Source organism: Aquila chrysaetos, chromosome 11 (genome assembly GCF_900496995.4).
Source record: "Aquila chrysaetos chrysaetos chromosome 11, bAquChr1.4, whole genome shotgun sequence".
NCBI classification, from domain to species: Eukaryota; Metazoa; Chordata; class Aves; order Accipitriformes; family Accipitridae; genus Aquila; species Aquila chrysaetos.
The window spans coordinates 17,123,462-17,148,494 of record NC_044014.1 but is presented as its reverse complement, the minus strand read 5'-3'; the positions used below and the strand labels follow the sequence as shown (position 1 = coordinate 17,148,494).

At 36.4% G+C, this 25,033-nt stretch overlaps 1 protein-coding gene across 1 annotated transcript in view; it reads right to left on the bottom strand.

The window, feature by feature from the left end:
- The window catches only part of LOC115348192 (adhesion G protein-coupled receptor A3-like), a 290,759-nt gene that overhangs the window by 230,792 nt on the left and 34,934 nt on the right, over window positions 1-25,033 (bottom strand). The window contains exon 2 of the mRNA XM_030030491.2: window positions 16,070-16,141. Within this exon, the coding sequence (XP_029886351.1) occupies window positions 16,070-16,141 (72 nt within the window). The remainder of the gene's footprint in view (window positions 1-16,069; window positions 16,142-25,033) is intronic.

Below are 25,033 nucleotides of genomic sequence, written 5' to 3'. Positions count from 1 at the left end.
GCATCTATTAGCACAGCAACTCAACACAGAGGTGGGAAGACCAGAAATTTCCTTATGTCAGTATGAACAAAAGAAGAAAGTCTGCATAAAGCCCATTTCCAAGATGTGCTATTGCTAATTCCTTCCAGACAGTTAGGTGCCTTCCCATGTTCCACATGCATCCTCCACCCCTCTGCTAATATTTATGATTTTATTATACCTTTTTTCTACTTTTGTTAAATGTTTTTCCTTTCATTGTCACTGCTTAACATAAATAAGAACAAGGCAAGTAGAAAAGTAGGAAATGGCTGAATGAAGGAGAATTATGTCAGAACTATTAGCTAAGATGAATTTTCTCCTCTTATGGTAAGACAGAACCTGAATACATGAGTAGATAGGTATATGAAACCAGGCAGCAGCTGCTGTGCAATAACATAGTCAATAAGAAAAAAAAAATAAGTGAAATGTCTTGTTTTCCTTCTGAAGAAAAAGCATTTAGTTGATTTACACAGATAAACTACAAAGCAATCATCACAGACCACTACTCATAAACCTGAACGCAAGGAAATCAGGAGAGAAGGCCTGTAACGAGAGGCCTGTGTTTTACCCTCTATCTCTGTGCAGATGACAGTTTGAATTTAAAATTTAAAAAAAAAAAGATGATATAGTTACTGAATTCTCAGTTCTAGAGAAGGCAAAAGAACCTCCCCCACCCCTCCAGTAATGTCAGCACTCAACTTGAAAATAGGGACAACAGAAATAAAAATAGGAAGAAAAGTAGGAATCAATTCAACGTCATCAGCAGGAAGTTTTAAAGTTTCACTGGGTTTCTCCAAGTGACAATTTGGTCAGTGCTGGATGGTTACACAGGACCAGAGAAAGCAGCTGCTTTACACAGACTTCCTAAACCCTAAAATTCCAGTGAATTTCCCAAGGATATTTACTGCATGTAGGTTCTCCAGAGGGGTCTTCCTCGTATTCAGCTGTATAAAAGTTTTACAACATGAACACCACTTCTGAATGTTAAACTAAACTGAAATTGTACTTGTCTGAGTATTCAATAAACTGGATTCAAACCCATTTTTTAGCCTATAAAAAAATGAGTACATTGTCATTACATACAAAATAAATCTTTGCAGATAATAATCTTACTTGTAGATACATTTCAGGCTTTGTGCCCATAAATATTTTTTTTAAGGATGTATACATTTCATGGTTATTTTCATGATGTCACTAAGAGATTATCATATTTTTGGCTTGCTTAGACAAGGAAAGTGAGTATTACACCATTGTTTATAAATGGTGAACCCTACAATGAGAAAGTGATTAGTTTAACTGAAAGGATAACAGTACTATAAAGTCATATGGATAAAAATAGGCTATGAGTACATTTAGATCACAGATTAGAAAAAGTAGAAATTTTTAGAAGTTTAGCTATTACAGAAATAAAGATCTGGAACAGCCTTCAAATTATTAGTTCAAAATGCAGTTTGAAACTGTTACAGAAGGGGGTTTATGCCTAGACAGGTCTTACTAGAGTTAGAAATTGCAGCTTGTGACATGAATTTTTGCTTGTCTGGAGCTGAATCATCTCCAGGCATCTGCAGGGACCAGCAACATTTTTTTATTTCTTGCTTGATGCAGAACAGCTTCAGGAGCTTCCCCCACTCCTCCCTTTTTGCTAAAAAAGACTGAGAGGGAACATTGGATGGGTAGTTTATGCTGGCAACCTGAACTGATCCAGTAATGAAAAATTTTCAGGTGTCTGTGTTGGTATACCTTGCTGGCATACTCATGGTTAAAGTAACTGTCAGATTTGGACTGATAAGGATTTATTGGTTACAGTGGCAGAGACAGGTAAAAAGAAAATTTTAAAAAAAAACCTCTAACACATTACAATTTCTTCTCCTCTGACACATTATAATTTTTAGGGATATTATTTTGAACTGAAGTTTCAGTGTTCTTAATGGAGTGCTGGAAAGCAATTAATGGAGTGGCTAGTTTATGGTGTATATGATGAGAGGCAGAGTTGAATAAATTTTCTTTTTATCCCTGGAAACTCAGCCTGGCTGCAACCCATTCTGGTCTTACATTCCTAAATATTTTTGTAAGTTCACATAACTCTGTACAGTAGGAAAGCTTAATACAGTACTCAAACTTCACTCAAATGGGAGAATTGTTGCTTGTGAGGCACTTGCACTTCTCAGAAATACCTAAAAGCAATTAATGGTACAAAGGGGAAAAAAAGCTACCAAATTCTCAACTTAGCTGCTGACACAGTACAGAAAACACTGTTTTGTTCTGAACACAATGTACTTTAAACTCCCATTTCAGCTGAAAAGCATGTCTTTAAGCTCTTTAAAAAAGTATTAACTTACTTTGCATTAAGAAGCAAATGTGAATATTGAACATAAAAAAATTGGAAAGAACACTTGGTGAAAATAACAAATGCACCATGTGTCTGGGGAATGTACATTAGCTCAAAAAGTTTTTTCCATTGTCTTTCATTAATTTCCATTAATTATAGCATCATAGCAGAAGTGTTACAGTTACAGTTGAGAGGGTATGCTTTTTAATAAACTTGGGTTTTTTCAGGTACCTACAACTAAAATATTTTTTCCTGAGTTAGCAACTTTCATATTTTTTCATAGACAGAAATGAATTGATTTTAAGAGATTCAAGCTGCCCCTTTGGCAGTTTTCTGGGTTATAAAAACATGATAAAAACATCTTATTTATGCTTCAACAAGTTTCTTGCATTATGCTAACTCAAGTGGCTTATTTTTAACTCAAACTGCTTATTTCTACAAGATGAAGCTCCCTATCATTGTGTAGAACAATTTTATTTTATTCTTTCAAGTTCACAAGCAAATAAAAATACACATTTTTATTCCAGCACAATGCTTCTCTCTGTATTCTCCTCAGCAAAACACTTTCTAAAGTAGAGCATAGAGGAATTTTGTAATTCTTTTTTTCTCAGAATATGTGCATAGCTCAGACTATACAAACATCCTCTATAGCTCTCCCAGTCACTTTCCATTTCAAGAACGAGGCAATTTGTGTTAACACAAGACAGCTTATCATGTGCTAAGTCTGCATGCAATTTTCTCGTGAGAACAACCATTTTGTACCTACTTGACACATGCAGCACTATACTACACCCAACTAATCAATTCTGTCTATATTAAGAAGTGGGGAGAAAAACTGCCCACAGCTGTTATATTACATCAGCTTTCCTAACTACTTCAGACAAGTCATTTTGGGGATTTTTTTTTCTTTAAACTAAATTGGCATAAAACATAGCCCTTCTTTCTATTTCTTTTCAATTCTATGTTTTTAGTTTGCCTTCTCAGAGTTTATTGGTGAAGTACAAGTGTCAGAGAACAAGCTAAGCTTTCTGCAGGCATCCCCAGAAGTTTTGAGGGCAACAAGCTCCCAGGGTCATTGGGTACCCTTGGAGGATTTATGCACCAGCAAAATATGAATGAGTAATAGCACATTTTCATCAGAGACCTCACAGATAGTCTATAGACATGAACTTTTGGAACAGAATCACAAATATATGTAATTTTTTTTTCTTGTATGTAAGCAAATGATAAATGTCTGTCAATTGATAATCAAGTCAGAGATAGAGACACAAGAAAAAGGTACCAGAAAACTCTCTGGGATGGAAGGATGGAGTTTGGAGCTTTTCTTCTGATACTGACTTTTACCCAACACCACCATGATGTTGAGATGTTCCTATTCAGAACCTGAGGACCACATTGCATATGAATACAAGAAATATTATAATATTTTTTGGAGTTTGAAAACATTATTCCATCAATAGCCTACAGCTGAGGGATCAAAACCACAAAATACTGAACACAAGGACTCTGCTATCAACTTGCCTTGCAGCTCACTTCACAAGATTAGCTCAGTTATCGATCAGCTAACACTCATTTTTATCAGCTTGGCTTCCCAGCATGCTGCTCTGTGACTTCACACAAACTGTCCTTAAACCTGTTTTTTCTACTTCTCCAACCAGTCTGCTATTTCTTTATAGAAAAGATACACAGCTTGCATCAGTCCTAAGTGGTACAGTTCAATGTTATCATTCAAAAAATATTCCATATTATGTGAATACAAAACAGTTGAAATACTGACATCTATGACAAAGATGTTCCTGTAACTGCTGTGTCCTCACAGAACATTTTTATTTTGCCATGCTAGCATTTCCAACAGAAATCTGTTTTGTCAGGGAAAAAAATGCAAATAGTTACACTCAAAAGTATAGCAATGCAACCTGACAAACCACTGACATCTTAAATATCCTTACTATACCACATACATACCAGCAGTTGGCAACTTCATGCCCAAGCTGAAACCATGGTCTCATGCCAGAACTGGAGGAATGCAATCCCAGCAGCACATTCAGAATGGCATAAACGCCCGTCACGCCAATGAGCAGCGCCTGCGAGGGAATGCAGTGCTGGCAAGTCTTATGTCTCATTATGAAGCATGGAATTAAGAGCAAAGACATGGCCTCATAGCCCATGTTGTTTCTATCAGAAGGAAAAAAATACCACAAGAACCAGAGAAATGAATGTGGCAGTTTAGGAGACAAACAAAAAACAGGCTTAAGGTAGGAAGAAAAGATGGGAAACACGCTTGGTTCTGGACCCTTGCACTAAAATTATGGGACTGATTTTACTAACCTATTTTTCAGAGTTAATCACCGTTATTTTTAAACAGCACTGTAATACCCAAAAGGAAACATCCTCTCTTTTTAGAATTACTGCTTTTTTTGCACATTATGGTGTAGCAGCTCTACACAAGTAGACATACAGGGTATTTTCCTGTTGTCTCATCCTCTAAAATATAAAGTGTGTGATGTCTAATAGTCTGTATTGTGACTTTGAACTGGTAAATAACAAATGACTAGAGGAAAAAAATACATTATCTTTCTGTCAGACTACATTACAAGTGCTTTGATAGTGACTTCCTGCTTCTAAGACAGTACGTATGCCTATTAGAAAGAGGGTAATGTAATTTTCCTTTTAATTTCTAACTCCTGTTTCTGACAATCATACTAAGAATAACAAAAGTTTTATAATTTCTGATATAATGCTAAATCTCTCTTTGATACTGCACACTAGGACATAATAGATTCTGGAGTTTAGAGAGTTTGGGGAGGCTTTTTGTTTGCTTGCTTTGTTTTTTTCGGGGGGGGGGCATCAAAAAAATGCACATACTCAGCTTTTGCATTACTAAATGAGTAGCTTATTGTTAGTCGTAGGATGTAATCGAGAGATCCATAAAGGACCACAGAATTAAAATGAAAAGGTAATTTTTTTATTAAGTTTACCCAGTTTGACTTGTGACATTGATCCTGCCTCTGTTTCTTCTTCTCTGGTTTCTCAAAATTTCTATGCAACAGTTGCAAATTAGATATCCTCCTTCTGTGCAATTCATTGAAATACTGCCTACAGCCAAAGAATATTTACTTTGAAACACATTTTACCCTGCACTACTTTACTTCTATGTGAAGACCAACAGTGGTTTTTCGAAGTTCAGTTTTCTGTTCCATGATGTTTTCAAAGGATCCTTCATGTCTGCTGTTGTCTCTTTCTGCTTATGTAACCAGGCAGGTATTTTCATCAAGCTACAGTAATCAGGGCATCCATGGATCTCTCTCATTTTATACTTGCAACACTGAACCCAGAAAATACATATGCATATGTCAGTTGTGATGATAGTACTGGGAGAAGGGGAATATCAATTTTGCAAATTCAAATTCCTAGTGCTGGGTCAGGATTCAGTTTATTACATTAAATCTTGCTCAGCATATTTCTAATTTAATATTTTTCACAGAAAAAAGATTATACATTCAATAGGACAGCTACAGCTGTCTTCTATCCATTAAAAAAAAACAAGAAGAAAAAATTATATTTTTACAAGTAGACCTATTTGCCAGCAGGATTCTATCAAGTTTTAATGACAGTATGTTAATACAAGTGTTTTATATATGGATCCATCGTATTTTTCCCTGTGATACTTCATTACACCAGATTATATTACTGAAAGAATAGACCACATTTCTGTCTGGACTAAAACCGAGCCTAAAAAGCCTATCAAGACGACAATAAGAGGATGACCTCAGCCACAACCCCTGCAGCCCTGCTAGCCTTTGTCACAGTCCTCTCAGGTATCGAGAAGTGCCAGCACTGCCTCAGTCTTGTCACTAAGACAGCCTTGTCACCAAAGATGACAAGCTGAGAGCCGTCTCCACCGTTGTATAAGACCCATGCACCCCCTGTGCTATTCAGCCTACACCATGCTCAGATTGGTGCCATGGGATTTAGTGAGTTAGTTCAGTTGTTGTAGTCAAAGCTGAAAATTTTTCTGACAATTTTCTGCTATAGAACCTGTCTTTTCACTGCTTACAAAAAAGTGAGGTTTACATTTACTAGTAAAAAGTGAGGTTTACATTTACTAGTAAACTGAGCTAACAACTGAATTTTTGTGATGCATAGAGCTGCACAAAATACGTCAACTGAGCATCAGTATCCTCTATCTGCACTTATGTATTTGTGCCCATTAAGACTGCTTCCCAGTCAGGCTAGAAGGAATGCATCAAAAATAAACAAACTACTCTATCTAGATAAGGTAAAAATGTAAAATAATCGGTATTACGTAAACATCAATATACTTTTTCTTCCAACGTTTTCTCTCTCTAGATACATTGAAATCCCCCAGTATTACTAGATTTGGAGATATTAGGTAAGCAATACCATTTTGCAGATGAAAAACATAGAGAGGGGGAGAGAGATCAAGTGTGACAAAGAATGAATGAAAATTTATGGTAAAATTTTAAAGAAGAGAGTCCCTGATTTCCAATCATTTGTCTCAAAAGTGTCTTCTTTCCAAAAATTTTCTTCTTTCAGAAGACTCTTTTGTTTAACATCAATATATAAGTATTATATTACCTGACTGTATGCTACAGTACGCATAAAATTCCCTATTTACACAAATACCTTTTTGATTAAAAAGGATTAATTACCTTTAAGTAAAAGACGTAGTAGCTAAAAAGCTGTATTTTTATTTGAATGCAATGCCTAAAACATAGCATCTTCCAGGATCAAATGATGACAGAAGTAATCTGTCAATAAATAAATACTGTCAAGCAATAAAGTTGTCTAACTTAAACAGTCAGTTGGAAATTTATCCACTATGAATAACATAATTTTAGCTAAGTAGGGTGGTATGGGAAACTTCTCACTACAACATGACATTTTATTTGTAATAAATAAATAAAGAAATATAGAAATTTGTATTTTTGCCTGATTTACAAGATATAATTAAAATATTTTAAATGTTAATGAGGAACCCATATTTGATGCTAACCAAAATATCTTCAAAGTGAGGAACTGAAGATATTCTGGTGCTACAACGATCATTTTTGTATCTCCTTTCAGTCTGATATCAGACTCATACCAATCCATGCCATTAAAATTGTAAGATATTAAAATGATTTTATAGAAATTGGATTTTATGGAACTAAATGGATTTTATGGAAAAAATACTTTTTTCTGACATGCATTTAATTATTTAGCAATAATTCATTTAAATGTTACAAACTTCATTGACAGATATATGAAGTTAGATATTTAAAGAACACATTCATTTTTAAGTGGACATCTCTGTCTTCTGGCTGCATTACAATAAACGTGACATTGGCATTATTGAGTAACATGACCAAGATTATCACAATGGCGGAGGACCAAGCACCAATGGGAGGCAAAATCCCAGAACATCCAGGCTGTTACCACCACAAAGGAAGACTAGCCATGGTGGATGCAGAAGGAGCCCCAGGATGGGTAAGTAATCTGGTCCTAACCCAGAGATATGGTGCAAGCCCAGACAAAAATAGCTTTCAAAGGCTGACCATGGCATTCATGATCAATGAAAAATTGAGATGGCTAAGCACCTGTGTGTATTAAACTCTGAAAAATACAGCCCAATTTACTGGCTTAAACACGCATTTTCTTGAGTGAAATGGAAATTGGTTCTCTCCATGCTCCAGGATAAGCCTTAAAACACATTCATTTCACAACAAGCTATTCTAATTTTAGGTGATAAATAATTATTATATGGGTAAATATTTTCTTCCCTCTTTCTGATCTGTCTGCTGTCTGACATATGTTCATAGCTTTTTTTTTTCCCCCATTCCTGTATTTGTAAAGCTCTTTATTTTCTGAGTATCTCCAACCCTTCAAACCTGTTATTTGCAATAGCTGTGTCTCTGGAAGAACAAGTACTTTAACTTCAGTAATTCATGAATTTTTCAGAGCTTTCCTTTTTGAGCTCAATATTTATAATTGTCTTAGTACTGAATATATTGCAGGCAAGCATATGTAACTTCGATTTAAAAACCGCCTGCTGTATTAGCTGCATCTAGAAGTGACAAAGGCAACTATCCTGCTTCATGCAAACACTAACATCATCATAATTAGAAAGACAATCTCTTAATCTGACACTGAAACTAAAAGGGTATTTCAAAGTTCAATGAGCACTGAGAGGAATATGAACTGTTTTCAGTCTAGTTTAGAGTATGTGCAAAAAGCACAATCTTGCTCCAGGAGAAAAATCATTCCCCATGACTATTCCCATCCTTCCTCACCTACTGGAATATGCACAACCACTTCAAATAGTAACGCAGCATAATGAGGTTTTTGTAAACAATTACAATGAGCCAACACAATAAGAAATTTTACAGGAAAAATTGCTTAGATTTCCCCAGGACTCCTAGACATATTACTAGACAAAGAAAAATAATGGTTGGAGTATTTGTATTTTTATTCTTTGAGAATATTTAAGGTGAATTTAAACAAAGAACTTATTTGCTATCATTATCAACTACATCTAGAGAATTTATTAAATCCATGTGGGACTTGAAATACAAGAAAAATTGGCAAGAAAACTTCAGATGCTTGAAAGGATCTTACACTGATTTTCCCTTCTCCCTATTTCTCCAAATACAAAAACTAGATAAAACCAAACAGTTTCAATCATGCCATGACTACTTACACAACAAACAGCTCTAAAAAACAGGTTTTAAAATTGCCCTTTCCCTGAGTAACATCACAGCATTTCTCCAAACATGGCTAAACGGCATTTGAGATTAATTAAAGTGGTCATTTGAGGTCTCCAAGACTATTAATCTATTTTCTGTTAAAAGCCCTTGCACAAAGTTAGGGGCACACTCCTTAGTTTCTTAGTTGCAGGCTCTTTAAAAAAAAAAAAAAAAGCTGTACAGTTGGATCCTGGCTGTCAGTCTGAAATATTATTGGTTTATAATAACTAGAATTTTTCTATTTTTACAACAATCCAAAAAAGAAGATGTAATTCTAAATTTAATTTATGAAGTTTCTAACTTCAAAGATGTCATACATATGTGTTGAAAATTCTATTGGCTTTGTGTGGCAAGGTTTTGCTAGCGGGGGGGTTACAGGGGTGGCTTCTGTAAGAAGCTGCTGGAAGCTTCCCCTGTGTTCGAGAGCGCCAATACCAGCCGGCTCTAAGACGGACCCGCCGCTGGCCAAGGCCAAGCCCATCAGCGATAGTGGTGGCGCCTCTGTGATAACATTTTTAAGACGGAAAAAAAGTTGGGACAGACAGTAAACGGCAGCCGGAGAGAGGAGTGAGAACATGTGAGAGAAACAACCCTGCAGACCCCCAGGTCAGTGAAGAAGGAGAGGGAGGACGTGCTCCAGGCGCTGGAGCAGAGATTCCCCTGCGGCCCGTGGGGAAGACCATGGTGAGGCAGGCTGTCCCCCTGCAGCCCAGGGAGGTCCACGGTGGAGCAGATCTCCACCTGTAGCCCGGGGAGGACCCCACGCCGGAGCAAGTGGGTTCCCAAAGGAGGCTGTGACCCTGTGGGAACCCCATGCTGGAGCAGGCTCCTGGCAGGACCTGCGGATCTGTGGAGAGAGGAGCCCACAGAGCAGGTTTTCTGGCAGGACTTGTGACCCTGCAGGGGACCCACGCTGGAGCAGTGTGCTCCTGAAGGACTGCACGCCATGGAAAGGACCCATGCTGGAGCAGTTCGTGAAGAACTGCAGCCCGTGGGAAGGGCCCACGTTGGAGAAGTTTGTGGAGGACTGTCTCCCGTGGGAGGGACCCCACGCTGGAGCAGGGGAAGAGTGTGATGAGTCCTCCCCCTGAGGAGGATGAAGCGGCAGAAAATAACGTGTGATGAACTGACCGTAAACCCCATCCCCGTCCCCCTGTGCCGCTGGGGGGGTTGGTAGAGAATCCGGGAGTGAAGTTGTGCCCAGGAAGAAGGGAGTGGTGGAGGGAAGGGGTTCTGAGATTTGGTTTTATTTCTCATTACCCTGCTCTGGTTGATTTGTAATAAAGTGAGTTAATTTTCCCCAAGTTGAGTCTGTTTTGCCCGTGACGGTAATTGGTGAGTGATCTCTCCCCTGTCCAGCTGAGGAGGGGGAGTGATAGAACGGCTTTGGTGGGCACCTGGCAACCAGCCAGGGTCAACCCATCACAAAAATAAAATTGTTCAACAATTTGTTTAAGCATATTTCCAATCCTTAACAGTGCCTAGGAAGAACATCTCTGTTTCTTCATGTGGATGTGTGCGCACGCACATTTCAAAAGTATAGGCAGGAAAAGAAATGAAGTGGCCAGTAATTTAAAGAATATAAATTGCATGTTTAAAGCAGCACATCACTAGATCAAAAGGTAAAACCTTTATGTTTTACCCTTTCATAACTTGAGTTTTGCTAAAGAACACCCAAATACCTTATTTTTATACCAACTGTTTAACAACATGGTTTTTTCCTATGGTCTAGTTTGTTTTGCTTGCGTTTCCTGCCCTTTCATTCCCTCAAGTTAATGTGTTATTAGTTCAATTGCACAGCACAATATCTAGTTGCAGAATGTCATACTGAAATCTACTAAAGTAGGCTTTATGCAATCTTATCTAATAATAACTGAGGACAACATGTGACTACACAGCACTGCCACACAGTTGGTAACTTTACAATACAGCAACACTTAATAAAAGTACATGCAATCTAAGTGAGACCTGGTCAAGTAAGACTGATCTATACAGCTAAAAAAATAAAATTAAAACAAAAAATAAATTCAATGCTAAATTCTTGCAAATACTTCAGTATTTTTCTTTGTCTAGAAACATGTCTAGGAATATTGGGAAAACGTAACAGCAAGTTTCTGTAAAACAGTCACTGTTGAAGTGTTAGTGCCTGGCATGCTTTTCTTCTGGGTCAACTGTGAAAAATATGTGTAATCTTGCTTAGTGATCTTTCACCCCGATTTCCCAAGGAAACACTGCTTATGCAATCACGGTTTGTGTATGTTTGTTTATTTTTATTTGCTGGTTCCCTCCAAATAGCTTCTGAACCCATTAAAGAGTTTCAGCCGCAGGGGACAAAGGAGCAGCACTTTCAGAGGTAATTATGCTCCTATAAACTTCATGAAAAAGTACATTTGGTTATGAAACAGAGAGAGAGATTTCATACACCTACTTCAGAAAATGTCAAGTACAAGATCCACCACATTAAGCACCAGGAAGCCCACAGCAGAGAAGCAGCCACAACAGATTGCCCCCAGCTAGAGGTAAAATGGAGAGTTAGCACAGGACAGGGGCTATCCAGGCAATTGTGATGCAGGGGCTGCTGTGGAGGGTAAGAAAATTAGTAGTGTGGATAATAGCTCAGATATGCATACTGTTTTGTGCCAGCTGACATCAGGATGAAGATATAAGATTTAGTTTTCTAGTCTAGATCTTGACTTTGGGTCCAGCGCAGCTGGAGCACCTGGCCCAACAAACTCAGTCCTTGTCCCCAGAAGCATCATGTGGACTACAGATGGCCAAATATTCTCAAGCACAAAAGGACTTGCCACAACCATTACTAATAATATCATTTTGCTGCACACTGTTCAGAGACTGCGATGTCTTTGGAGCAGGGTTCATACCATATACGGCCATGATAAGGTATCTGCTAGTAACTTGGTAGTCTGCACTAGCCTGTGATTCCTTGGGTAATAGCAATGGTTAACCCCAATGCCCATAAGTTAAAAATACACAAATAAATAACAACAATTTTTAAAAAAGCAAAGTCTAAGTCACAGATTTTTCTATTTAATATATTGTTCCAATTTATGGAATAACTATACCATCAAATTAAATACACTTAATTTTTCAGTTCTTCAGATCCTCCAAATCACTGTTTTGACTAAATGAGAGCTGCTGGATTGCTGAGACTTGCTTTAAAGGACTACCTCACTATTTCATGGCTTTGAAAGCTCACTTTACCTTTCTTTTATGGCACCCAGAGCATATGAAAAACTTATTCAAATGTCTGCAATAACTGATGCTGTCCTGCCCAGATCAATGCATCTCCCAAGAAGACAGGACACTGACTACAGACAGGGAAGGCACTGCAACTGAAACCATTACAAGCTGTCAAGCCTTTGCCCCAAGCTTCAGATCCAAACTGAATTCTCAGCCTCCTGAATGTGAAGCCATCTCCACAGGGTGTATTGCAGAAATGCGTTCAGGGTCCTCACTCTCATCTGTAGAATTTATGGCCTGTAGATCTCTTCCAGTTAAATTCCACAAAGCTCTTCATATTTTAACAGTTTCTTTACCACACTTGCTGCAAAAAGGTTTATTTTCTTACCTACACTTCTGATTTTATTCCAAATCAAGGCCTATATAACCGAGCACCATACAAAACCAACGTTTAGAGAAAGTTTTTATTCTCGCGTGGTATTTAAGTAATGATATTCACTTCTTAATGCCTCTTGTTAGTACTACAAAGTAAGCCCATTGGCACAGATCCAGATGCCATAACACATTTGTGAGTCACCTTTCCAAACCAGCACAAGGCAGCAATTCTTAATTTCAGAAAACTCAAACTAAGTGGAGAGTGCCATCTCTACAGACCACTCATGAGTCACTGTTCACACACATACAAAATACAGAAAAAGCACCTTTTGTGAGATGGTGTTTTTCAAAGCATTTTTACAAACTGCCCAGTAAAAATACTAATATTTCATAAATGTATTTTGATCACTATTATATAGTTTTTATTACAGACTTTATTGAATGTTTCATTTTTAATATTAATAAAGTATTAGTAAATATAGGATTATCTTTCTGTTACTAAAAAGGAAATAACTATATCCCCAAGCACATTTTTTCCTGGCTAGCTATTTGTATCCCCTGAAAACCTAGTATCAGATTTCCTTTTACAGCCATAACACAATTTAAGACAATCTGAAATAGAAACCTTGTAATACTCATGCTATGGTTGAAAAAAATGCAATTTTCTGAGAAGTCTGCAGAAACAAATACAAACTAGGTCTAACTATATTTTGAAAAAATTGCATTTCATGCATAATATAAGAGTTCTACAATAGTCAGCTTTAGAGAAATTGATTTTGTCTTACTCTTAGAATGGACAGTTAAGGGGCAAACAACTTATGTTTTTCAGTTTGCGTGATTAATGTTGCATAAAACGAGTCCTACTTTGAGACAACTGCTCAGTGAGCACAACTATCTCACTTGTGTAACATGCTGTTGAGAAATCACCAGAACTTGGGAGGACTAACACTTCTGTTATCCTGTTGTGACATCCATTGAAAAATAAAATAATAAGGGGAAAGTTGTCACTAGCTCAGAAAGAAGGTTTGAGCACTCCAGGTTAGGAAAGAGCCAGAATATACAAGTCACTCAGTTCCACCTGAAATTTTACTTCTCCTCTGAAGTTTTCAAGTTTGACATTGAATGATTTCATTTTCCACGTAAGCTAACACTCTTCTGGCTCATGATCTCATGGCAACCACAAAAGAATTACAGACACACATGATTCTTGTCTCTATGGCATTCACATTACTAATTTTTTGTTCTGAACAGGACCACAAGGAGTGCAAAGCCAAATTAAATGAGTAATCCTTAACTCTAGCACACCCACATTTCTAAGAACTTGATCTTGTAAACTTAATATTATCTTAAAGGAAGCTGGATTTTCCTGCTACTGTACTTCCTAAGATTCTCCACCTCCCCTTTCAGGCAAGGAATAACAGTTCTTGTTAGTCCATTTTGATGAGCCATGAACATCAACAGCAAGCAGTTGCTGTCATAGTTCTCCATTTTAAGCACCTGAGGTACCGCTCTGAATTAGCTTGTGTGGAAAAGGCAAAGCTGGGGAAAGTTTGGTCCAAGGGTAAGGAGCACTCATCCAGATGTAGTTCATTCACACCCACCTCCTAGTAGATTATTCCAGCTGTTCTCACCCCCACCAGCTGAAACTGGGACTTTGCAGATATTGATAAGAAGTGAATGGGACCAGAGAACAAGAAACAGAACATCTGAATCTGATGAGAATGTCATCACCTGAACTCTAGTCTTTGCTTCAAGGACCCCTTATGGATTTTGTATTAACATCATGGCCAAATAACATTATATACAGAGGAGATGAAACTCGTTCATTTTATCTGTAAGGTTATGAAAAATCAATACAATAAAATTAAGAAGGTTTATATGATGATACTTGAGGCTACACAGCTAAGGCATTTTTTTGTTTTCTCACTGTTCTTAATACTGTTTGCAATGTCTTTTCAGGTTGAAGTATTTCTCTACTTAGATAAGTAAAGTTTTTAAAAGTACATGCTCAATGTCATTCCCCAATGTAAATTAAACCTTAAAAAAACCCAGAGGAAATGTTTTCCTTTATTTCTAAATACTAATGGTTTACTTGCAGTACATTAGAATTTAATTTACTAATTTCCCTTCTTGCAATAAATTTGTAATCCTATCCTCTATTCTAAATTGTTTTGTCTAAAATACTTGTAAACTTCTTTATAAACTTCACAGCATTGCTACACCTAAGATTAAACCAGTTAGTAAATAATACACTACTCTTCATTCCATACCATTCAATACGGCCAATATTAAAGAAGTGTTTGTTACATCTATAACTATATGCAGAGAAAATGTAGTATTCCTTCACATAACTCTTCAGACGGTTAGCTTTATCCTAACCCTTCAAGGTGCTTAAGGGATTGCTCCAGACCTTGAAATACATTGTTTATTTTTAAATTGCAGTTATAATGTTCAAATATCTCAGTATCATACACTTACCCACCTTATTACACAACTATAAACAGCATGCACATCACACATATAAAGTAAAATATTAGCTAAAGTTGATTTTAATATGTAATTTTTTTGCATATGGAAACATTCATAAAAAATAGAATACATTCATGCATTCATGAATGTAGCAACTATTTTATATCAACAGCTCTACATAATGAAGGTATTCTTACAAAGCAATATAAAAATAATTTAGCTTAAGCTGCAGGAGATATTGTAAGATAGGCATGATATAATTATTCATTTTGGATGCACGGGCAAAGTTGCCTATAGATACAAAAAATAGCCTTTTAGACTTGTTCACATGATTATTCTCAAATGAGTGACCTATATATACAGAAAGCCATGTTATTACAGTATAGCTATTACTGCTTATTTATTCCATCGAAGTTTCCAAATGTTTTCGTCCTAACTCATTAGTTGCTCCTGAGCTGCTCCTCCCCCCTCCAAATATTGGCTAGAAATATGCAGTCATGGAGCTTTATCAATATCATTGTCTGCTCCAGTGATAAATGCTGTCCAATTTCTTCAGAATATAATTAAAATATAGAATAGAATTAAAATGGGAGTATTGGAGACCAATGAGTTAAATAACCCAAACTACACGTCGGGTATATTAGTGTTACCATTACGTATATCAGTCTTCACTGTGATAGTGTACATAGTGTAGTACAAGTCTTTGACTGGATGTTTATTTTAGTTCCAAATTGATGGCAGTGCTTTCCTGTATTTTCCAAGTCCACCCCCATTCACTCATTTTTATGCTGTTTCTTAACTTGATGAGCGCCTAGAAACTCTACTGTGCAATACAGTTCAGGAAATCTCAACTTCATTATCCGATGCTTGTTTCTATATTTAAAATACAAAGACTTTTTAATTGAAGGTGGAACGAGGCTGATCAGTTACTCACAGTCTCTCCAGGGATCTCAGTCCGAAGAAAGAGCCGTTCTTCAACCATAAGATCTTGTTGTTACTCAGAATCCTACAAGAAGTCAGGAAAGAATCTGGTTAATAGAACATGGTAATACTGCTGATTAAAAACATGTAATTACAGTAAATGACTGTTCTGTAAAATACTAATCACAAAATTCTCTGCTTCATTTGCATTTTCCCATCATAGCAGTAAATAAAGATTACCATTTCCTGAAGTGCATAGTTTCTTCTTTATTAAATAAAAGCACATTCAAGAAATATGTCAACAAATGAATTTGGGCTTCAACTTGAAAATTGTAACACTGATAAATGCCCACACTTCACTAGCAGATTCTAAATTACCACTGGCAATGGTACTTGTTGGGCTTCCCAGTCAGCAAAAAGGCTGATGAAGTAAGGGAGTTGTTAAAAACTGTTCCAGTAGATTAGAGGACTATATAGCTGCTTTGCAGTGGCTGCTATGGCAGGGATGTACAAAGAACGATACCATCAATTGCTGATAGATACAGAGAAAGCATTTCATTTTCTATAGGAGAGACAAACAAAAAACCACCCCTTTACCACAAAAACAGACTAGTCCAAAAACATTTTCCTGTTGCAACCTCTGCATAGTAAAAATTCGGTAATTAAGCTATGCCTGGCCGATCAAGTACCAGCACCATCAAGTACACATGCAAACTGGCCTTGCACACAAGCTATTGAAAAAGTTTTCTATTCGTCCTCTTCACGTTAAACTACTGTCATTGTCACAAATGGCTCTTTCTATTTCAGTCATTTTTCATCGCTATATTTTCCCAGCCATTTCAGAAGCAATGCAATACAAACTTTCACTCAGTCTGACATGCACTCTTAAAAACCTTACAATATACAAAAGAAACGCAATTTGGTTTAGAAGCTCAAGAAATTGTTTTTTAAACAGATCTAATGATTATGCAATGTGCAGAAGAAATGTTTGTCTCTGAAAAAATCTAATTCCAACTGCTTGAGAAATTAATCTTTTAATGTAACATTTACAATAAATTATACTTCTCTAGTGCCCAAAATTCCATTTCAAAATAAGAGACATAGCTTGCAATAAAGATAGAAATAAAACAAAAATAATTCAAAAGAAATTTTATGCTCTTCACTAGCAAATTTGAGACTTTGTGAATCAACTTTTTACTTTTGTAAAGTTTTAAAACAATCTGTTACACGAGACTTAACTTGTCTCACTCTTAGCAATTCCCATTGTACATGAAAAGTAAGTGCTTTGCCCCAGCATACACCTATTACATAAAAACTCAACTCTAGGTGCAAAAGACAACACATAACACTGATGCATAGTGAAATAGGAAATAATTATTGAGGTAGAAAAGTTAAAATACTGTAATATTAGTAAGATTTGGAGATTTTTGCAAGCTATTTCTAAAAATTCATCAATAAACATGTGTAAATATGTTTTGATGTGATTTGATGGCCCACTGTCAGAGAACATGGAGAACAGAGCAGCTCCAATCTGACCTGTATGTTATTACACTATGTTGTTACTGAATACACTTGTGCAGCAACATTATTCCTCACCCAGAACCGGTCAGTATAACCCACAAATGGCAATTTGGGATCGATCATGAACACTTACACTCAAGGATCTGAAAGCCCCCAGAAGCCTATGTTTATGACAAAAATTAAATACGCTCCAATATATGCACAGTCTATTGCCATCAACGGGGAAACTCCACATCTCACAAGATCTTCCTTCTACTTCTCAAACTAAAAATCATATGTATGACATTAAATATTGCTCTAGTCTACCAACTCTTCACTACCTTCTTAGCAATACCTTTCAGCAGTGACATGATGAAAGACCACAGACTGTTTCAATTTGTCTTATTTGTAAGATTTTCTGGACTTTTTAGGTGGCATACAGTGACTAAATTGGAAAATTGTTTTAAAAATGTGAATATCTAAACTAGAAAGTGTAAATACATGAAATGATCTATTATTTTATTCTGTTCTTTTATTCATCTTCTCTTCTGAGGCTGCACAGAATTTGTGTCAGTCAAGAAAAAATGAAGTCCCAAAATTAAAATTGGCCAGGCTTGGAAAGACTAACATCATAAATTCCACCTCATATTGGGTCATTTGGTTATATGCTGTGTTACAGAGAGATCGTCTTTGAGGTCTATTACAATGACATTAAATATAAATATTATATTTGGACTGTTCTGCATAGCCTGATGGGCAAAGATACACGCACTTCAGAACTCTCATCTGGCTTAGGTACAAGTAGTTCTGTCTTTGAAAAATTTTCACGGTGCCAATTTGTTTTTCCAGCCTTCTATTCATTCTGCCCAGAAAAAGAGGGCAGTTTGAACTTTGCTGGCACCTCCATGAAAAAGCAGCACAAGTCAACAGCACACAGGTCTCTTGCTCTGTACCTGTGGGTCTCCTGTATAGCCCTAAGCATGTAGCCTGAAACCAGTATCATTAATCCACATAAAACAAACTCCTAGAAATTAAAGAGAACTATCTAACTATTAATAAATCACAAGATTAAACAGAACATTTAGTTCATAAATGGAACACTCGGTAAACACAGCTCATGTTCTGCAGTACTGCTATCTTATTTAGTCATTTCCTTTTATTTTTCTGAAAGATAAACTTGAAAAATATAACAGACACCACAAAAAAAAAAAAATCATAGAACTTAACTATGTAAATTTGAGTTTCTAAATGAAACCTTTCAAACCTTTATACCAGACTTTCACAGAGACTTTCACACAGAGATCAGGTTTCAAAAATTAAGTTTCCTTCAGGGCCTTCTCTTCTCTACAGTGCCAACTAAAATTCAGGTTTTATAAACAAAGTAATACGGGTATTACAGTTAAAATACAATTCTTTTTCTGTTCAGAATCACAGCTTTATAGAATTCTAGCATTCCAATAAGGTCCATGGGGAAAAAAAAATCTTCTCTAACAATTAATACAAGTTATCTACATTTCATTCAGCTGGTTGGTACACCACATGGGAAGAATCCACCTGTTTTTAATTAGCTTTAGTGATGTCCAAGAATTTGCAATGGGCTGTTATCAAGAAGGGTTTGGTTTGCACTGAAGACCAGTTCTGTGAATACAATGAACAACTTCACTGGCAAACTTAAATCATTATTTTTCATACAGTAAGGAATCACTTGTTAAACTTTTGATGCAACTCAACATTTTTCCCTTCTGAGGACATTTGCTGTGGGAATGAGACTAGGAGGGAGGAAAGTTTGGATTACAATGTTCAATATACTAACTCAGAAATGAGGCTTAACTACAGATGATGAAAAAATCTTTTAAAGTAATCAATGCCTGGTCAAATTGTGGCTCTTACGCTTGATGCTGAAATTACACAGAATAATTTTGTATATTACAACTTCAGAAAAATAACAGAATGGACATAAAATGTATGAAGTATGGCTGGAATAGTTAGATATATCTCTTTTCCCTTGAATAGTCACCTGCTTACAGGGAGATGTTTGTAATTAGAGACCTGCAGAAATTTTGCAGGAAAACAGAGACATGAAGAGCATCCTTTTCTTGTACTTACAGATGCAAAGGTTTGGTGGATAAATACATGGAAAAAAGTGTTATTGATGTATTTGATTTTGGATAGCTTCTAACATAATTGTAATTTTCAGATGTAACAGAAACTGAATTACTTATTTTAATAGAAGTTTAAATATAGTTTGGATTTTTAAAACAAATCACCACCATGCACCCACTATGATTAAGTATTTCTCACCTTTTATTTATTCACAGCATTTTCACTTGTCTTTTTTTTTTCTGATGTGCTAGTGAATCGCAGCAATAAATATTGCTACACACTGCAAGTAGGCAGCTGGTTTAAATAATTATTAATTTCTAGCCATGTGCTAAGAATCTCGCATTTTCAATATTTTATTCCAAGGAGACAAAGACTGAGAAAATAAGCACACTTTATTTCAGTGAAACTATTTTCCAAAACTAAAATCCACTTAAAGTTACTTTTCTTTTTAAAAAAAAAAAAGAGAAGAAAGGTTTCCTGAAGAAACCTTCTGAGAAGGTATTTATTTTGAAGATCAATTTGCAAACTGGTTTTGCACTATATATAATGATCCAAACCCCAGGTAACTGGTAGTTAAAATGGTGGTACTTTCAGCCCTAGCCCTCACAGGATACATCCAACTAAAATAGTGCTGGGGAGCAATCCCCTAGCCAGCACCACTCTGCTGATCAGACATGTTTTGAACTGTTTTCTCACCTCATTGACCCTTTCAAATCTTATGTCTCTGCTGCTCCTTCACCCAAGACACTTTGGGGGACAGTTGACCCCAGGGAGCACATTCAGGAGACATTAACTCTATACCAGGTTTGTCCTTTCCCAGCCCTGTGAAGCCCTCCAGCACTATTCCCACAGGGTCCGAAGGGATACCCTTCAAACACCCTCTCTCGATCTACAGCAACACCCTAAAGCATGTAAGCCATACGCATCGTTTCACCATGCAAACGTACTTCTCTGGTGGACTGCAACACAGGCTGCATGTTATTTCATTCATCCTGCCCCGGAAATAAACCAACCAACCTCACATGTACACAAGAACCCAAATCGTGCCAAGGAGCACACTAACAACTGAGAAGCATGGACGGTCAATGAGCCATTGCTTTCACTCTCTCCTGGACCTCTTTCTTTAGCAGTATAGACATACCTGAAAGGATGAATTGTTCCGATGGGCTACAAGCCACCTCTCTGATCTTTGTGGTTCTTTCATTTGAATTAAACAAGCCACAAATCACATTTTGCTTAAATTGATGCTATGATTTTTGTTTTTATGAAACTATTAAAAGTGCAAAAAGATGTAATCCTGTGTAATAAAGTCTCATTCAAGTATAAAACATGCCCAGTATAAGAGAATCTACTGTAGTATTAAAAAAAGTATCAAATAAAAAAGCTCTCAATCATAATGCAAACTTCAACTTCCTACAACCCCTCAAGCAGAGAGAAAGAATCTTTTTACCATGCCTTCCAAGTCAATGGACTTGGGTTCACTTGACATTACAGAGGAAACAAATTCCACAGCTGAGGCTTCTTCAGTGAGATGGTACTGCATCCCACCCAGTAAAGACTAAAGACTGTGAGGTCACACAGCAGTGCATCCCCAGAGAAAGCACATCTCAGATAACCAATTCCAAGAATGACAAGACATTTAGATGAAGACTGCTATTCCCAAATGCATTGTGAACATAGAAGGAAGTGTGACCCATTACTGAAAAATATGTGTTTCCTCTGATAATATTCACAGGGGAAAATAAACAAAAAACACAAGCAAAAAAACCCTACCCAGACTTCATGAAAAAAACAGTAAAATATCAACTTCCACCTGATTTTCTGCTGGGCAGCCCAGGAACTGTTTCAGACCAGCCTTGACCCAGTCCTGTGGCTAGCTAAGATGAACAACCAACGTCTAGACAATTAATCTCTCTGAAATCCTTTTTTTAAGGCCCACTCACTGAGACCAGCTGAAGGTTCACTGAAGTACTACAGGAGACACCAACTAGGAGAACAACCATACCTGCCCCTGCTGTGCACTTCCTCTTAATTCCTGTTTAGTTTTCCACTTCTCAAGTAAAAAGGTGTATGAGATGGATATCCAAGCTTATTTCACAAAAGATAGAAAGCTCTGTCCATTAAGATTGTACATCTGGGACCTCTGTGTTGGGGTTGTGTTAAGAAATTGTGTTTCAAGTTCTGCAGTTTCTCTTACATACTAATTTCAGTTCAAGCAGAGGGCACTATCTTTATTTTTAAATAAAAATTTAAGTACTAATAGTAGCTAATCATTTTACATGGAAGCCTGATTAACAGTTGACATGTTGCAGTTTAAGCTGTTTGTTCGCTTTACACGAGGCATGTAGTTAGATACAAAAGGAGTGTGAGCTGACATCCTATGAAATACTTGGACACAGCGGTGGGAAAAAACGTATTTAATTTCTTTATGGCATCAGAATAAGACTGGAATCATTTATATTGAAATGGTACAGCATAAAATGAAAAACTATTTTTAAGGTTTTAAAATTCTTCTCAGTAAACCAGAATATTGTTTATTCCCACAACATCCATAATTCATTGAGAGTTGCACCATAAAAACAAATTAAGAAGGAGCTTGCACCACAAAAATGGCAGGAATAGAAAGGAAAAAAGAATGCCTGCTTTTTGTGCCACATATGTAGAGACATATGGAGCCATCATAAAATACAGGTAGTAATTGTACTTTTTTTTTCCCTCCAAACCGAAGACCATAGCTGAGCTACTACCTAGCGCTTTGACAGATAATATCAGAACTATGCAGATAAACTGGGAGGAAAGTCATATAACAGTAACAAAACTGACTGAACAAGTGAAAAGAGAAAAATGATTGAAAACAGTATTGACAGCTCACTAGGTGAATGGAGTGTGGCAGACACCTAAATAGTTCATAACCAAACAGAAAGGAGGAACTTGTAAAAATGTGAGAAGTATTTATCAATTCAGTATATATCACTATTTGTGTACAGTAATTCATAGTGCCTGCTACTCTGTCCGACTTCAAGAACATCAAAACTTAAAAAAGCATAAAGATGAGTTATCAGAATACTAAAGATGCATATAATGGTCTCAAGTGACACCTCTCTTCCCTAAGGGGATTGTAGCCCATGGTATTGTCTTTTCAAACTAAATAAAGTGTGTTGTCAACATTCTTAAAAGGAATCAGACAAAAATCCTGTAGAAAGTAATAAAACCTAGTCACTTAGCACCTCTAATTCCAGCTGGTTTTATCATTATCTTCAGTATATACCAGCTTTTGTTAAACCCATTCACTTGCAGCATAACCAATTCCAATCATTAGTGAAAACAGAAAAATGCTCAAAAATGACCTTCCATTGTAGATAGTGTGTTACATGTGGCAAAAAACCCAAAACAGCTATAGCCAAAGAAGCAATAACAGTGTACTAATTATCCTTCTAATTAGAACACTACCAGCGGAACAGATATTTCCAGATCTTGACACTATTTGATTATAGCAAGAGAAGCAATGAAACTATAAGCACTGAGAAATTTCCTTGTAGGTAATTATTTATTTAAATGAAAATCCTTCCAGAAGTGCAAAGAAACCCTAATAGTCTGTCATACATTTAATGGAATGTAGGAGAAACTGTAGCTGACCACTCATGTTATGGAAACACAATACTGCCTTTGTGGAAAATCACTGTTCAATAGCCTCACTTTCAGTAATTCAAAATATAAGGCAAAACTCATATTTTTGTTGCTTCGGTGTTCATACTGGTGGCTTTTCATCAATAGTCCTCTTGGGTCATATAAGAGACTGCTAGGTCACATTCAAAATAACAAAGCCAGAGAGTTCTTGCATAAATCATCACACCAACCAATTTAATTAACTAAAATCATATTCAAGAGCATTATTGTGTAAGCAACATCACAGTTCAAACAGTAAAACAAAATATTATCATCACTAACAGGACACACAACTCATCCTCTCCCTAATACTGGTTCAGCAGTATTAATGTATTAACAAAAGGAAGCAGCAAGGTCACTCTTAATATGATTTCTTAACAGTGGGGGAGTTAAAGAGTTCCCAGCTTTTGAAACAAGCCCCCTCCACTACAGGGTGATATTCATTAACTGAACAGGACAAGAAGCAGCAGGAATCAAAGCATTACTAATAGGACTGTAAGTACTTCAGAAAAGTAATGTGGTTGTCTATTTTATAACTTTTGTCAAGCACCAGCCAATTTCTGAACTAGATGATGCTCTTAAGTAAAACATTTTTTTCCACAAGAACTTTAAACTGTAAAGGTTGTATCTGTAGATCAGTGAAGACCCAAAGTATCATACAGGATTCTATGCTTAAAGTTTAATCAATTGTATTTAATAAAGTCAACACCTGGAAAACTTAAGTCATTAGTGGATGATCATAGAAAAAGGTTTGACAATATAAACATAGAATAAAATTATGGAGTGCTACTTCCTGAAATCATAGAATATTGACCTGCTGAGGATATAAAAATGTGATGAATCATTACTATTTTACAACAACATGTACACATATTTATAACGTCATTAAACTGTCTAGATAAATCTTGCTTTTAGAAGTTTTGAACTTGAGTGCGGATAACTTTTTCAAATGTAATCTAAAAAAACTAACACATGATCTTTTGATAAGACAGCATTTTCATTACATCTTTTGAAAAACAGATAATTCTATCTAAGTGAACTTTTGGACTATGCCACTATACCTATCATGTGCATGGTCTTTAGTTGAGAGATAGTTACGTGTGTTTAACTTTCTGTGATGGGTCCTACTGAGTCTAGCAGAATTATTTACATGAATTAAATTTATCATGTGCATTAGTTTTTGAAGATCAAAGGTTCTATTGTCAACATTTTCTTTGGAGAAAGGGAGGAATTGTTCAAAGCTCTCTCTACAATGAGAAGGAAATCCTTACCCCTGAACTTTCAACAAAACATCATTTCTGAAAGCATATGTAGGCAATTGGTGACAGCATGGGTCTGCATGCCTTGTTCCTGGTTTTGCCTTTGACTCACTGCACAGCCTTCATTCAATGAATATATATTTACATGCATTTTTAGTGGGAAAAAGGAGACTGATACAGAATATAAAAAAATAACAAGTTCTTCACTGAATAAGGTGGTGTAATAAGCAAATGGATTTAATGAAGTGATTGTTTATAGGCGAATTAGTTTTTGATTTGCTTGTCATTCAACTCAGTTGACATTATGCGGAAATTACGTTCTTTTATTTGTTTCTCATTCAAACTTTTATACAATTCACCAATAGCCACAGTGCAAACAACACCAGGAGGAGCAGAGCAGCTGAGTGAACAATGCACAAGAACAATGTGCAGATTTGAGCATTTCAGTG